Source organism: Musa acuminata, chromosome BXJ1-4 (assembly GCF_036884655.1).
Source record: "Musa acuminata AAA Group cultivar baxijiao chromosome BXJ1-4, Cavendish_Baxijiao_AAA, whole genome shotgun sequence".
Taxonomy (NCBI): domain Eukaryota; kingdom Viridiplantae; phylum Streptophyta; class Magnoliopsida; order Zingiberales; family Musaceae; genus Musa; species Musa acuminata.
Window position 1 is genome coordinate 39268473 of NC_088330.1, and position 16353 is coordinate 39284825.

Below are 16353 nucleotides of genomic sequence, written 5' to 3' on the forward strand. Positions count from 1 at the left end.
AGGCTCAAACCTCCTTTTATAGCTAGAAAGCCAAGTCACACCCCATTGACCACACAAGAATCTCATCCCCAAGGGGGCCATGAAAGAAGAGTCTCCAAGCACTACATATTTCCAAAAGGGATCTGTGCTCGATGGCGAGCTCGATGGGAGAGGAGGTGCTCAGACACCGGATGCTTCTATCGCCATTCTTTTGGCATTTAGAATTGCGTACCGGATTGTGACTACCCAAAGGAAGGCATTAACGGAAACAAGCACTAATGCATGCTGATGAGGTTTGAGCATCTATAGGTAGTAGCAGGTTGGGGAAAGTGCTCTGGTGCACTCATCATGCTTGGATTGCAGTCTTTGGAGCCTATCCGAGTGTGTGAAGCTCGCAACTTCACTGTGTTGCCACCTTCTTTGTGTGACCAAGAAGCACTATCTAAAACCTAAGCATAGAATCATATGGTGGGATTTCCTGTCACCAATATTGCATCAGAACAAAACAATTACGACAGCTAAAGCACGCAGCAAGGACAACAGATTATTATTCGAGAATTAGTTCTGAGAATGTTACCTGATTGGTTCATTAGCCAGCCATAGGAAAAGTTGCAGGGAATAAACACTCCACTCGCTGTCTACTCCATGGAATTGTGTTGGGTGTTAGAGAAGGAGAGAAGACATACAAAATAAATAGAAAATCCTACAAACCATAAAACATGCCAAAAAAAATCGAGTCTTTTCAGTAAAGAAATTTTTTTAGAATATTCATAAAAAAAAATCAAACTTTAATTTTTAGGGCTTCATTCTGACAATGGTCTTTCAATAAAATTATGTTGGGAAGGAAAGAATACCTTAAAAATCAATAGAAAATCCTAATAATCAAAGTATATATATATATATATATATATATATATATATATATATAGAAGAATTAAACTTTGACTTCGATGGTTTTATTTCCTCACAAAACTCTAATTTTTAAGATTTTTTTCTAAGAAAAAAAATCTTTCTATACTTCCATTTTTTTTTGTCCTATAAGAATGTTGGCTCTAAAAATCTAAAATACTTATCAACTCCAACAAAACAAATCGAAACTCTTAAAGTAAAAAACAAAACTTAAAACCTTTGCCAAACTGATGTCCTCACCACCATCAGCCACAGAACTATTACTTCTTTTTCAAGATGTTACAGCCACAATTCCATCGAATAATGCACTCGCCAGTCATTAATCACCTTCAAAAAGTTGACATGATTTGAAGGGGGTAAATCAGGTTAATTAAGTAGTGTGCGACAGCCAAAGCATCAACTTTCCCTGTTTCTCACTCACAAGTTGTAGCAGAATAAAGTTAGGTGGCAGCACAATCATTCAGCACATCAGTAGTTTCTTTCAAGATTAGGCAACTAGTTCTAGCAAGATCCACACAATTGTCACTACTATTTCTCCAAGTTGCATCCGGGAAGATCTTCTCTTAGTAATGTTCATATCTGAGCACAACCCACCATGTCTGATATGCTGCCAAACCCATATATCTTGTGCTAAGCTTGCAGTCATGATTTTGAAAGCTGTCATCTAGTGATCTTTCAGAAAATAATTTCCTGGAGATGCAGAGATAATGATTTTGCTGTGTTAACCGTAGAAAAGTTAAGAGCTCCAATGAGGGTGGAAGAAAAGATTGAAAGAAGGCATGTCTTCGACAAATAACCCCTCTCTTTGTGTGTAGATGGGTTGAGTGACCTGTCAAGCATCAGAAAGCTAAAAACTCAAGCTTCTACATTAAGAGATTGTCCAACTTCCCCACTCAACATATTTAAGGATATCCATTCAATATTTAAGTAAGAGTATGTGGAAAGCATACTCTTTAAGAACCTCATACAATCCATGTCGATCATATATTGGATGTTGCAATATCTCATTTTAATGAAAATATCCTTAGAGTCACTAAAAAGACTTAAGAGATCACTCGATTACAATGTTTACCTTAAGAGTTAACACGGTGGTGTGTGTTGTCTTTTGTCTCTCCAGATATATCAACCATTCTGTTTTCATATCCTGTTCTTATAATTATGTTTTAATTTTTAAAAAATAATTTTAAAAATATTGGCTAATTTAATTGATAAAAAAAATTAATTTTAAAAGTATTGACTAAATTAATTTATAAAAATTTTAACAAAGCATCTTAGTTAAGACATTTGGGTTGATTAGTTCATTTATTAGGTAAATGAGAGGTCAGATGTCTGAATTTATGGGTAGATACTATTTATGTCATTTGATGTAATAATTTTTTTTTTATTTAAAAAACTTTGACATGAGTTCAAATGTTACATTCAAATCGTTCCTTAATCATTTATCTTTTGTAAATAAGTAAAGAATAATAATAATAATAATATTATTATTATTATTTTTACTCTTCATTTTCGTTTTTCTTTTTCTGTATTTTTTATTTCCTAATATATTGTTCTGTTATAAAAAATCGAATTGGAACGTTAAATAGATGGAGAAATGGTTTGCTAAAAAATTATATAAGTAAATGAATATAAATAAAGAAATAAAAATAAAACACACCCCCTTATCTTGCTTCCGAGGTGAACGAGCCACTGGTACAGCAACCCTATCGATAAGGTCACTGTACAGCGGAGGCTGTAGCCGAAGGGAAGGTTAGGAAATGGCCGGCCTATCCATGGCGTCGTCGCTGCTTCCCCTCTCGTCTTCCCTCTCCATCGCGAGCAGAGGGTCGTCCTTCTCGTGCCCCGGATCCCTCTCCTTCCCCACTCCCTCCCCTGCCTCAAAGGTACAACCTTTTGCCTCTTCGTTCTTCCCCACTCACGTCGACCCTAATCTCTGATATCACTCGCCGTAGTCGCAGCAGCGCGGGGCGCTCACCATCCGCTGCGTCCGTGTCGGTGGGGTGGAAATCCCCAACAACAAGCGGGTGGAGTTCTCGCTCCGGTACATCCACGGCATCGGCCGTGTTCGGGCTCGTCAGATCCTCTGCGACCTCTCCCTGGAAAACAAGGTCACCAAGGACCTATCCGACGAGGAGCTCATCTCCCTCCGGGATGAGGTCTCCAAGTATATGATAGAAGGCGACCTCGTAAGGAATCAAACCTCTTAGTTTTCTCGGATTTTTGCCTTGGTTTCTGTTGGTTTTTTTGCGTTGAAGTTGCAAATTTGATGCTGTTCGTCGTATGGTTTCACCTTTTGTGAACAAGAATAGCTATCTTCGCTTTCTAGTCTTTTATCTTGAATTTTGGTGTTTATTGAGCTGAAGTTGTGATTTTGATTTTGTTCTGTGTGCACGATCTCAATTTGCAGAAGCGGTTCAATAGGCTGGCGATTGAGAGGCTGAAGGAAATCCGGTGCTACAGGGGAATTAGGCATGAGATGGGGCTCCCTTGTCGGGGGCAGAGAACAAAGAACAACTGCCGCACCCTCAAGGGCAAGAAGGTCTCGGTTGCTGGCAAGAAGAAAGCTTCTCGTTGAGTAATCTGCAGTTTTCTTTTCATTGTATATTTTGTTGGAATTGCTCCACCTCTGGTAATATTGGAACTTGAATTTTTTTTCCACTGGTTATGTTATTCTGACAACAGTTCCTTTGGAGTTATCTTGGATATGAAATGGCTTTCTTTTCTCTTGATGTATTGGATACTGATGTTTATGGTGGATATTAACAATGCAATTTTGTCAGAGAGAGATCTTTTGTTAGGTTATTTTGTTCTCAATTCAGCTGTTAATAATGTCAGAAGCATTAATACCGTGATTCGCTTGTGGTTGAATATATTGTTCATTGTAGGCTCATAAAATTAGCATGTTCTTCTCTTAAAAAGTTGTGGGCTTATCATAGATGTAACCAAGTTGCTGTTTGCCATCATGGCACTGCCTTGCTGAAAATGATATTTTGTTGTTTTGAGTAATATTACGTATAGCTAATAGTTAGTGAATCCTTTATAGTACTCGATTGAGTCCCACACACACTCTCTCTTTAGTGCCCTCAAGAGATTCATTGGTAAGGTTTACATGTAAAATCATTATGCTGTTTAACCATCCATGATGTTGATCTTTTCAGTTCGATTATGGTTTTTTGTTTCATGCTTCTGGTGTAAAGATGTCACTTACAGGTAACGATCATTTAGTCACTGATTTGTTTTTGTTTGTCAGAGATTTCTGCAACAATGCTTTAGTGTTTTTTGTTTTAAAGCACACACTAGGTTGTTACATAGTGATCTTTGGGAGTGTCATTCTACAATTATTAGTCTGTGTTTATGACAGTCATATCATGGTGACTTTATTAGACATTGGATACTATTTTCTCTTTTCACTGATGATAATTCTTTCTTTTTATCTATGATAGGAAGCAAGTTATTCTTGTGGTTATATTTGCAGTTGCATGTGCAATTGCCGTTTTGAATTATGTCTGTATCATGCAAACACTTTTGAGCATGATTCCCATTTCCATTGTTCTTATCATTCCTAACGTGCATATCTGTGGAGCCATTTTGTTGGAACCTTATTGTTTGCACATGATTTTCTTTGCCTGACTGAATAATGTAACAGAGTGAAGATGATTATTGGACTGTGGAACATCTGTGCAGTAATTAAAATTCTCTGCAATTACTAAACGTTTTATGTTTTTGTCTTTAAGGATGGTCTCCTTGCTGTCTTGGTTTGGTTTTCTTCTTTTGCAATTGTTTTAAATTCACAATGGTCATCATTGTCTTGAGTTGTTTATAGCTATCTCATTGAAAAAAACCCCACGAATGACATACTCTAGATAACTGATGCAAAAAGATGGGTGACACTGTTAGTAAATGAATAAAATGATAGGCGAGGTCGAGCATCAAAATTTGTATATGTTGCACAACAGATTAGCACTTTTGTTCTGGCTGTGATTTGCATATGTGAAGATCATTGTTGAATATTTATAGCAAGTATCTTCATGCGATATCTTCAATCTCTGTATATGTCTGTCATCATATATCAAACCCTAGCTAACAACCTGGTTATACTACTGTCTGTGGGAGTTTGTCATCTGGGGTTTTAGGTTTCATTATCCTTTTCTTTTCATAAACACATACTGTAACTAATATATTGCCCTGACTAAGCAGAGTTAATTTCTTTTCTAGTTTAAGGATATATTTTAGTTGAAAACCAATCATTGACATGCTGGACACAGTTTCTGAACTCTTGACTCTCAAGTGATTATTAACCAAAGTGATACAGATAAAGCACCCAAAAAAGTTTATGATATGGGTGAGATTGTCCTGAAAGAAAAACGATAAGCATACAAGGAAGGGACATCATTTGTGAAAGAGAACAAGGAGCTCTAAATCCATTTTGCTTCTGCTACTTATTTCATTCACCTAAGCCTCTGTGATGCTTAAGTTTGAAGTAGTTAGTTTGCTGTCTACTTGTGCTTTTCTTATGTGACATAAAAATCTATTGCCCCTGTTTGAAGTAGCAACTGAAGCAAATTTTTTCGTAGTGTTTATGCTAGTTTCAAAAGAAAGATTCCACATTACTGTAAAAACAAAATCATACATCCTTTTTGACGGAAAAGGGTACTCAGAACTTCTCTGGGAAGACCCTAAGCGATGATGCAGTGATGAATTACTGAAAGTTCTCTTTTGAATGATGATTCTTTTTAGAGGTGATGCAGATAATGCTAATTGTATTCAATCCCTTTCTCCAACAAGCATTCACAGTAGGTTGAACGCTGTTGTTTAGTGTACCTTGAGCTTGAATTTCTTTGCTTATGCCAAGAAAAGGACTTCTATACAAGTCTAGTCAGATTTCGAGATTGTCATCTAGCAGAGCCCAAACAGCAAACACTCGAGATTCTTGTTGTTCTTGTTATTTTTAATATTGCTGATTGTGATTTTATTCAAGGAAGGATTTTTTTAAGGCCAACATGGATTATAGTTTGATGTTGATTACATTTTTTTATGATAAAAATGATGTTTTTATCGATAGGTATGTTTTTTTCCCCTGCTGTAGTTAAATTTAGCTAATCAACTTTAGCTCGATTAAGGTGCAAGCTTTTCAAGGTGCTGCTTTCCCGAGCCCAAACATTTCTGTTGGTGCTCAGAGTCTCAGACTGCATTAGACTGGTGGTAAGGCATGTCAAGGATGCTTAGGAGATTAACTTCCAGATGCTGTGAAGTTGGTCAGGATTGTTATCCATTCTTGCTATCACCAGTAAAGACCCAATGTTGCTGTCTTAAGGATGGGTTATCGACAAACAGAAACTTATAGCTGGGTGCATGTCCCATGGGAATATTTAATCTGACAGTGCAGCCCTATTGAAAGAGTTGAACTTTTACTTTGTTATTAATCTTGGAAAACATTCTTGTTAAGAACTTATTGTTTACATGATTGATGATATAATAACATGCTAGAATAGTTAAAGCCTGTTTGACTTCAATACACTACAGACACAACACGAGAACTTTTGTGCTGGCATCAACATGAACTCAGTTTTGAGCTAGAAACATGTTAACCAATAGTGGCATACTATTTCACTCATGCACTGTGGTTTCTTGCTTCTATAAATCTTGTTTCTTCGGCATGTTTTGTTTGTCTATAGTAGTAGAAGGATGCATCCTTTTAAAGCCTCAGTGACTCGAATGAACTAGTGGATGCATTCATGGAACCCATGTAACCTACTGTTCTTCCTCCATCTCTGAATAGTGAGCTCTTCGAAGCACCAAATGCACAAATCTGTTTGTCATAATGCTCATCAGTGAATTGTGCACTCCGATCTGAAGCCTGCCAGCTTTTCATCAGTTCGTGGCTCACTCAAGCTGTTGACTTCTGCATCGGCAAAGCCATGTTATGGCACCTTCAAGTTCGATATCTTCAACCGGCGGATAAAAGAAGACAGAATGGTGAGTGTTTGTTGCAGGTAGGAAAGCATCCATGCGCATCAAACGTGACTCAGAAAAAACACTATTTGCAGAGTGCAAAGCTCTTCTGCGACAAGCTCCAGATCCTTGCAGATAGCAACCGTGAGATTGTGTATCAGCCTGCGTCTCAACCTTGTGCACAGATTTCCTGGTTGGTTCAGCATGTGCATTTCATGCTCACAGTGGATCTGACGTGTCTAAATTATGTTCATGCTGCTTTGAAATTGACTGCAGTGCTTCACATACTCACTAATGGAAAGGACTCTGTGTTCAGCTGAGACATGTGAGAGAGAGAGAGAGAGAATGGTCGGGAGCTCTGTGGCTATGCAGAACCAGGAATGGGCAGGACAGGAGATGGAAAAAGGTGAAAGGAGTGTGGAGAGAGAAGCCGCAAGGCAGCGGTGGGAATTTTAAGAAGCCACTAATGTCCGCATTTAAACCTCGACGAGCTTTGCTTCGTCCGTGTAGCCGATCTGAGCCGCAAAGGCATTTAATCGAGAGGGTTATACTCTTCCTTTAAAAGCTTTACTTTCTGACAGTATGCCTATCGATCAAGAGGTAAGAGGGGAAGCTTTTTCTCTTAGCCAAGAAGCCAATATTGCTGGAGAAGGGAGAAATGGCATGCACGAAGATTAGAGAGGGAATGGGACACGTTAATGTAATGACACAGACCTATTCTATGAGTACGTGCGAGCTAGAAAGAGAGAGAGAGAGAGGAGAGAGAGAGAGAGTCGTGAGAGGAAGGCACGACTTCGACTGTGTGCCTCCCGCTCTGTTCTTGCAGTGGATTCATTAGGTCCAATTATGTTAGAAGTGGGTGGTACCAATCAATAGCTGAGATGGAAGATGACCCACACGCACGTGGACAAGTCCATGGCGAGGGCCAAAGCATGGGAAAAGAAGCTTTAACATCACCGGCTTCCTAGGAGCAAAGAAGGAGATAAACTGTAAAGAGAGGGTGATGGAATCTAACAAGAGAGGAAGACAGAGAGAGAGAGAGAGAGAGAGAGAGAGAGAACAACAGATCGGATCAGCAGCGCATCTTCCATGAAGAGCTTTTCTCTCCTTTTGATGCCCTGTTCGCCCTCTTCTCACTTTTTCCCACCACTGACCTCAATTTGACCCTTCCACAAGCTCCCAAGTGCAGCGGTGTAATCTTCTCTGCGTCCTCTGCAAAAGCTTACCCCTTTCATCCATTGAAGTACTGGAAAAGGAAGGAACAATAACACAAAAGGAAGAAGAGAGAGAGAGAGAGAGAGAGCGCGAGTGAAAGAGATCAGTCATTTTAAACAGCTGGTGCAATTTAATATCTAAATCCTTTGCCTACATCTTCTCATGCACATCATCAACATCAACACCCACCTGTACAGGCATGCCTTGTTCCATGCCCCTAACAGAAGCTTGCTTGGAGATTCCTTCTTTTCAGTAAGGAAAAGAATCCTCAACTCTCTCCCTATCTTAAGAAACAAACGAGAAAAAAAAGGGGGAAAAGTGAAGAAAACAAAGGAATCCAACTCTCACTCACTCCAATGACAATGTACAAATCTTCTCTGTGGCTGAGCTTCAAAATTCAGCCTCGCCCACCACCTTCAGCAACCATAAAATTGCCTCTATAATCACACACACTGCTGCTCCAAACTAGACATATGTGTAACAATTTGATTACCATTGAGTTTATGGTGATTTTCCTCGTTTTCGGTGGTTTCCAACCTTCGTATCGATAACTTATGTTACGTGTCTTCCATGAAGATTCTGCTTATGAAATCTTGGAATCTTCTAGAGTAGAGCTTCGGGTCCACTGCCGAGATGGAATTGGGATCAACCTGCAATGATTTGTAGGCATGCTCCAATTTCTTGGTGATATCGTAGTCTTGGAGGATATCGATTATCCCGAAGTAGAGAAGCACATCATGGAGCTTGCTGTTTCCTGTGGGTGTCGACATCCCTTCACCACCTACAAGAAATGGTGGCTCGGATTCGGTACCCGTTATGTGCTCTGCTCTCGCTGGCAAATTCACTCCCAAGCGAATCGACGACTTCCTGATCATAACAAAGACATTGTCATATCACATATACAATCAAGTGCAACTGAATGCCCAAACTTCTGAAACATAACAATGACATGAAGAATGAACTATCTTTGAAATGGGAAAAAAATTGTTCTACAGAAGATCAATAAGAGATCATTTTTTCTCTTTCATCTACACTTGAAGAAAACACCTAGGTCTCTATGATGTGCAATATTCATCCAATGTAAGCCAACTAGATGACATTGGAGCTACATCATGATGAGAACCACATCATGTCACACAAAATTGAGACGTGGGGCCTAACCAAGCAGCGAAAAGTCCACGGTTTCTAAAATGATCCAATTACTCCATCCATGGGAACAGAAATCTGTTGACAGAATTTTGAAAGTGACACCCTTTAATTTACTAATTGTTTAATCAATGCAGTCTATTTAAGCACAAAAGAGAAAAAAATAGATCGTTGCTGCTGTTATATCTTCAGGACAAGATTCTCGAACAGCAACCCCCTATATTTGATGGTAGCAGATGGACTACTCAAAATACTCAACCACAAGTTTTTCTAGGAAAAGCTAAGGAGGATTTGCAAAAGGCTTTCGAATCCATCAGCATCAAATGCAGTAAGAGAATAAATAAGAAAGTTTTTTATTGTAGCAAGAATGATGCTAGACCACAAGCAGCTCATATGAAATAGGAGGGGGAAACATCCCCATCATGCATCATTATTACTGTCTGAGGATAATGTAACACCACTGAGCTTTCTTAATCAGAAAACAAACAACAAACTCAACACAGGTAAAGGGCATACCATGTGTCCAGAATCTGATCCATATCCTGACAGGTTAATGATGAGAAGCATAGGTCAGACCAGACGTCTCCACATTTAAATGTTTCCTTCTGGTCATATAATTCTGATCAAGCATCATTGCTATGATTAGATCAATGTCATCTCTGCCATGAAATGTTTACAGCTGGAATCAGGTTTTTAAAAAGTTATCAACTTACTTGGCAAAGCAAGAAATGGTGATGGGCACATTTTAGATGCTGATATATCATCACAGAAGTGAACTCCCACCAGGAGACTATAATCCATAATCCCCTCTTTTTCTAAGAACTCACAGTCCAGCTTGATTTGTCTACAAGGTAAAAAGAATTTGATCAGACCAATGATGACAGAAAAGAAAGTAAAGCTAACCGGAGAAATTAATCAACTTTGATTAGAATGTGAACTTACTCGAGAAGCTCCATGTACCATGATGTTTGAAGACGAAATACAAAGTTGAGGTCGAGATCCTTGAGCGTTGTTGTCTCATCAATCTCTCCCTCAACCTTGTCAGTTGTCCGACCATGGGATGAACCTTTCAAGTCAAATCTTCTATGTATATGATACTCAGAGCAGAACAAATTACCCATAACGATGAAACGGACCTGACTTCCAGCCAACATGTGCCACAAGATCAGAGAACAATAAACGCATGTACTAGTACTGTAAAACAGGGGAAGCTATTACGAATGTACTTTAGCTTACGCAAGCTTATGCTTATTATTTGCATACCTTTTGCCCTCCATTAGATTTCACACAATGCACGCCATAGAATCTCGTCACTAGTGAGTTCTCATACTGGCATACGTGCCGATAATAGCTGCGTAACATCCTAATGAGTACCTGAGCATGTATTGTAAAGAGGTACCAATGGCGATAAGTTGCCAAAAAAACAAACAGATAAACAAAATGTGCACTTGAATATTATCAGGTGATAAACATCTATCTTTACAATATCAAGTTCACTAAAGAAATTTACAGGAAAGCTTAAGAATTCAGGCAAAAAACAATGTAAATACAAAGTAAACAGGGTGGGAAGCATCGATGGCTATAACTGAAAAGGGCAAAAGAGAATCCACAATGTGAGAACATACTGTACTTTCATAATAAAGGCAGTGACTTGATAAGGTTGGATGAGGTCTGAGAGATCAAGGCAATAATTAACAATTCTGATGAAGGAATTCCTGATGGAGGACACAAGAGATAATCAACTAACCTTCACTTCAGATTTCTTTACTGTCTTAATCATAAACCGATCATCCTGGGTCAGGAAAAAGAAGCTCCCACTCTTCCCAGGTGAAGACAGCTCCCTCAAAGCGCTATTTCCACAAATAGCCACCATATACTCTGCCGGATCCACTGAAAACAACTTCCTCAGGTGCCTGCAATCCAAGAATTGATCCAAATACTTTTCATCAACTTGATTCAGGTTGCATTGAGCTGGAAATAATGCAACAAGGAAGTGCATTGATCACATTGCTCAAAGGGATATACCTGAAGACCATGGGGCAGTAATCCTTCCAGCGGAATTCGGCTGACTGGTGCGGAGGAGTAATCTTTGATCCCTCAGGAGGAAACCTCGTCCAGAACTTTTCCATTGGATCGAAATCTGCTGGCCTCAGCTCTCGCGGCTGCTTCGAACCTGGCTTCCCAATCGAGTATCTGAATCCAAAAAACAAGTCGATCAAACAACTAAATATACGGACATTGTCGGTTCAAATGTCAACAAAGGCACAGTCTAAAACTCTTTCTTTAAGCATCTACCTAATGCCTAATTGAAGGTTTAACATTAGATCGTAGTTCTTGTGCCCCTTCGATATTGTCTGCCCTGGCTTCTTTGCCTCTCGTGTCACCAAGCAGCTGGGACTCCGTCGCCGGTGCACCGTCCCAATGAGGGTGCCGCTGCCATGGTCGAATGACGACCCGTCCTTGTACAGCACCGATGCTTCGAGGGTGTCGATGATGTCGCAAGTGATATCCCCAGCCTCGCCGTCTGACTCCCAGATGCAGATCCTGGGGAGGCTCTTCTCTGCGACCGAGCTCCCCCTACGGGTGGAGCCTCCATCCACTGACGACGGCTTCCTGGACGTTAGGACCAGCGGCGTCGTTGGTGCTGATCCATCGGCCAACTGAAAGAAGGAGCTTCTCCTGCCGGAGATCTCCTTGCAGGCGGCGATGGTGGCGGGGTAGAATGTTCCGTCGAGGGCCATGGGCTCGCCGCCGCTCCAGCTGCCGACGTAGCAGCTGCAGTCGGGCCAAGTGAAGACGCCGCTGCCCCTGGGAACGCCGTTCTCCCACTGACCGTCGTACCGGTTGCCGTTGGCCCAGATGAGTGCGCCGCGGCCGTTGATGACGCCGCCCCGCCATTCCCCCGCATACTGGTTGCCGTTCCGCCAAACGTAGCGGCCGTGGCCCTCCTGGAGGTTGCGCCGCCACATTCCCTCATAGTAGTCGCCGTTGGCGTACGACTTGCTGCCGAAGCCGTGCTTGCGGTCGGCCACCCACTGGCCACGGTAGGTGTCTCCGTCGGTCCCGGTGAAGGTGCCGAAGCCCTCCATCCGGCCGGAGCGGAACTCGCCCTCGAAGGTAGCGCCGGAGGGCCACGAGAACTTGCCCTTCCCGGCGGCCTCCCCCCACCTCCAATCCCCCTCGTACATGCATCCGTCCGCCCACAGGTACTTCCCTCGCCCGTGCGGCGCGCTCCCCGCGAACCCTCCCGTATACAGGTCTCCGTTCGGCATCACCTTCTCCACCGCCGCCGCCTCCTCCGCCTGGTCAACCGTGGGTGTCACTCTCCGCCCGCCTCTGGGCTGAGCAGGGGGCCTCTCCTCGTCCTCCGCCGTCTCCTCCCACCCGGCTCCGGTGGTGGTGGTGGTAACGACGGCGTCACCATTGTCATCAGCAGGCCGCCGCATTCTACGTCCTCCACCTGCGACCGCAAGCCCTAATCAACGGCGGCTGCGACGGGCATTCCTTACCAATCAATGCAGATCCAGCGCCTGCCTCTTCCTCCGAGCTTCGATGAAATCCCCAATGTATATACTCTTTTCCGAAGCAAACGAGTCCCAAGCCGACGTAGACGACAAAGAACAGAGGAACCAAGGGAGAGAGAACAGAAGAGGAAGGTCGTCTCAGCCGTTGCTGTTCCCTTCGCTTCGGAAACGTTGCAGCGGCGACGGAGGAAAGAGAACAGAGAAAAAGGAGTAATAATAATTCAATCATATAATAGAAATAATGATCCTCATACACGAAAATACCCCCATACGCGTCCTTATTTACCAGTCCATCCCGTTCACACGTCACCACGAGACTCGAGCCCCATTGGCGAAGAGCAGAAACTTCCGGTGGGGCCCGCACTGACGCGAGTAAGAGATTTGTGGCGTGAGGCGGCTCGGACGTGATCTGGGAATCCTGTTGGGGAGATCCGACACTAAATCTTTCTTTGTTTGGGTGTGGGATTATCGAGTCTCAAGTTGGGTGGATCTCTGGGATCCTGTTTAGATTTGGGTTTTTTATTGGTCACCACCTTTTGATGTCAACAATCTCGGTAGAGGAAACTGTCCGCATCGATCCAAAGTCATGTATGTATGCGTACATAATATAATTCCTTGGTGTGCGCACTAATAATTAACAAGCATAATCGAGGTGGATTTGAGGAATTATTCTGATTTGATGTGCATGTTGATCGAGATTGGATTGATGTGTGCTACGATCACACTGGGGATGATGTTGAGGTTGGCAACCATGGGGAAGAAAATGATAAGCTGTGTGAGATGATGATTCACATGAGCTTATTGACTCTTTAGTGCTTCCGCATGATAAATCCATCCGTTACTTGGCAGACTGAATCGTCAATGTGAGGCAAAGACTAAGATCCGTTCGGTTGGAAGGTTTTGGGGGGCTTTGGGGGTTTCTAGTCTCTCTCCATCGCCAAAATTAGGTGACATTTGACTGAAGAGCTAAAAGCTCGATGATCCCTACAAAAAGACATTCTTTTTTTATTCCAATATGAATCACACCATTTTCATTTAGTAAGTTATAACGAAATGCAATCAAAGAGAAATAATTAACTTCTTGACAAGCTACATAGTTTATTTATAGGTTCGGGATCACATTCGGAGAGTATAAATCATGTTAGTGGAGTCTAATTTTCCTCGTGTTTAACTTATCTAAGCAAGCGTGATCATGATTCTGAAATTATCGATTTCAATTTTATAAAATAAAAAAATAAAATCGGATCGACTCGGAGTAATTCTTATCTGAGATCATCTAAAGTATAAGTCAAATAGAGTGATTTCGAAACTATTAATTTAGTTTCAATTATGATATATTAAATGATTATATCCTCATCACCACCGATACAATGTTCATTTTACATGACGATGATGTGTTGGGTTGGTGATATAGTTTTGAGTTGGTAGTTGTTTTTTTTTTGCATGTTTATTCATGGTGATGACTAGACTTACCAAAAACATCGTATGATTCACGTTTATTCCATAATGAGTATCTGAAGTCAAAATTAAAGCTCACTAACTCCATTTCGACCAAACTGCATCACAAGATCGGTCGCACCGACTCTCTCGATTCGATCCACTAATTGACGAAAGGGTTTGACTTGGGTTGCGACAGGGACGTGTCAACGGTGAGGTTAGCCCATTAATTGTCTTCACATGAGAAGTATTCGCTTCATCTCTCCCTAAAGCTCACAAGAAGAATCCGAGAAGGATCCTTGCACGAGAAGAACAATTAAAGGAACATAACACCAACAACAACCAAGTATGGAGAGAGAGAGAGAGAGATACCCACTATGGGCTAAGAGTTGGTGTGGTCCACTTATGTACATGGCGATGAAAACCTTATGTGTTTGGATTTCCCTCCATTTCAATCTAAATCTATAATGGTGGACGTTAAGGTTGCGTTTGAAAATATATTTATATTTTAAATATATAGTTAGAGAAAAAAATTTGAGTGAATGTATAATTATAGAATACTTCATGGTTTGTTTGATAAACAATAGTTGAAAATTATATTTTAAATATACATAAGTATTGTTTGATAAGATTGTATTTCAAAAGTCTATTAATTATTTTATGATAAATTTATCCTTCTAATATTTTTAATATTTATTCAAAGTGAATACATATTTTTTTATTTAAATTAATAAGTAAATAAATAAAATAAATAATTAAATGCATGTAATCTTATAAAAAAAGTTGTATAGTCCAAATATAGAATAAATAAAAATATAATCATATAAATAAATATAAAATATATTTAAAATAAATAAAATTTAATATTATAGAAAATATAAATCATATTAATTTCTCATTAAATCATTTTGATAATATTATAATATTAGATAAAATTATAGCATACTTTTAAAATTTAAAAATTATACTAATATCTTACGGATGTTGAAATACTAATACTACCTAAAGTAGTAGTATCAACATTGGAATATTTCTAACCTAACACCTAGGTCAAATATGATTTGAAAAAAAATTATTAAATATCAATTCACATTTAAAAAATATATTAGGTCCTTGATACATAGAACACAAGAGCATCCTAAATAGCATTAATGAGGATTCTAATCCCATAATCTTGAATATTAAATTGTTAGAGAAAAATATCATTAACGTCTTCGTCAATACAATATAACTCTGATTTATATGCGACTAGTCGTCCGGAATAGAATACGGTCTCTCCAGACTCGTTACTTGTATAAAGATTGAGGTCAGAAGAAGCTTCTCAAAGTTGATACTTTTGATGCTTAAGTCAGTACCAAGGCCTTTCCCTTCATATCTGGAGATAAGGGTACGTTTTTATACTGACCTCGAGGAGAAAGAATATCTCATAAAGATTCTGCAAGGAAGACAGTTCGTTACCGACCCAAGTTGCCCTTGGATTTCTAAAAATATTTAATTCAAATATCCAACAAGAGAGGTAATTCGTAACCGATCCGAATTGCCCCTTGGACTTTTGAAAATATTCCTATGAATATTTCATAAAGGAGGCAGTTCATAACCGACCCGAGCTACCCCTTAGACTTCCAAAAATATTCCTACAAATATTCCATAGGGGAAGTAGCTTGGCAGCTCGATAATTGACTTGAGCTGTTTTTTAGACTCCTATCCACATGGGCAGGAAGGTGTGGCTTCTTGGGCCTCTTGGGCCTTCATCTTCCTATGGGCCATACGTGGCATCGACGCCACGAGTGGTAGCTAGCTAATTGCTCTGGCATAAGCTTTGCAACCTGAGGTGTTATCTCCTCTTATGGCTGGACTACTAATGATAATGTTGATCTATCTCTTAACTAGCCTCTTAGGTCAGGGTGATGGCACCCGACGTCTACGAATGGATCGCATGAGGTGGCCTCACCATATGAGCTCCTTAATATGTTCTTTTAGATTATAATAGTTATTTGTATCATGATTGTAATTATAGTGGAAACAATAATACTTAGATTTATTTTTTTTCTCGAGTAGAATCTTCATTAGTCGAGGGTCTCTCAACAAGCCTTTTTCTCTTATTTGCAAGAAAACTTCAATTCTAGTTAGGTTCAAGGGGGTTAGTTCAGATCTAAGATGAGCAAGTTGGGTTGTTTATTTCTCCTCCATC

At 40.3% G+C, this 16353-nt stretch overlaps 2 protein-coding genes across 4 annotated transcripts; one reads left to right on the top strand and one right to left on the bottom strand.

Moving 5' to 3' along the window:
* Positions 1-2559: 2559 nt before the first annotated feature.
* LOC135666512 (small ribosomal subunit protein uS13c-like) lies at positions 2560-3617 on the top strand. 3 transcript variants are annotated; one of them, XM_065178111.1, is made up of 3 exons: positions 2560-2771; positions 2850-3074; positions 3296-3617. In XM_065178111.1, the coding sequence occupies exons 1-3, from the start codon at positions 2646-2648 to the stop codon at positions 3461-3463; spliced, it is 519 nt and encodes a 172-aa protein (XP_065034183.1). In that variant the 5' UTR covers positions 2560-2645; the 3' UTR covers positions 3464-3617. The 3 variants fall into 3 exon arrangements, with proteins under 3 accessions (XP_065034183.1, XP_065034175.1, XP_065034166.1); XM_065178103.1 differs by having other exon boundaries at positions 2561-2771; positions 2847-3074; XM_065178094.1 differs by having other exon boundaries at positions 2562-2771; positions 2841-3074.
* Positions 3618-8463: 4846 nt separating this feature from the next.
* On the bottom strand, positions 8464-12886 carry LOC135586752 (phosphatidylinositol 4-phosphate 5-kinase 1-like). Its single transcript, XM_065178121.1, has 8 exons — positions 11497-12886; positions 11227-11394; positions 10949-11114; positions 10465-10575; positions 10144-10337; positions 9915-10045; positions 9718-9820; positions 8464-8922 (listed from the first exon to the last, which is right to left on the bottom strand). The coding sequence occupies exons 1-8, from the start codon at positions 12645-12647 to the stop codon at positions 8613-8615; spliced, it is 2334 nt and encodes a 777-aa protein (XP_065034193.1). The 5' UTR covers positions 12648-12886; the 3' UTR covers positions 8464-8612.
* Positions 12887-16353: the final 3467 nt, after the last annotated feature.

Bases quoted from the DNA above. Each gene is read 5' to 3' on its own strand.
- LOC135666512 (XM_065178094.1), top strand. From the start codon at position 2,646: ATGGCCGGCCTATCCATGGCGTCGTCGCTGCTTCCCCTCTCGTCTTCC. The intron at 2,772-2,840 runs GTACAACCTTTT...CACTCGCCGTAG, and splicing joins CTCCCTCCCCTGCCTCAAAG to TCGCAGCAGCGCGGGGCGCT. The intron at 3,075-3,295 runs GTAAGGAATCAA...CTCAATTTGCAG, and splicing joins ATATGATAGAAGGCGACCTC to AAGCGGTTCAATAGGCTGGC.
- LOC135586752 (XM_065178121.1), bottom strand. From the start codon at position 12,647: ATGCGGCGGCCTGCTGATGACAATGGTGACGCCGTCGTTACCACCACC. The intron at 11,395-11,496 runs GTAGATGCTTAA...TTTTGGATTCAG, and splicing joins AACCTTCAATTAGGCATTAG to ATACTCGATTGGGAAGCCAG. The intron at 9,821-9,914 runs GTAAGTTGATAA...ATGCTTGATCAG, and splicing joins ACCATTTCTTGCTTTGCCAA to AATTATATGACCAGAAGGAA.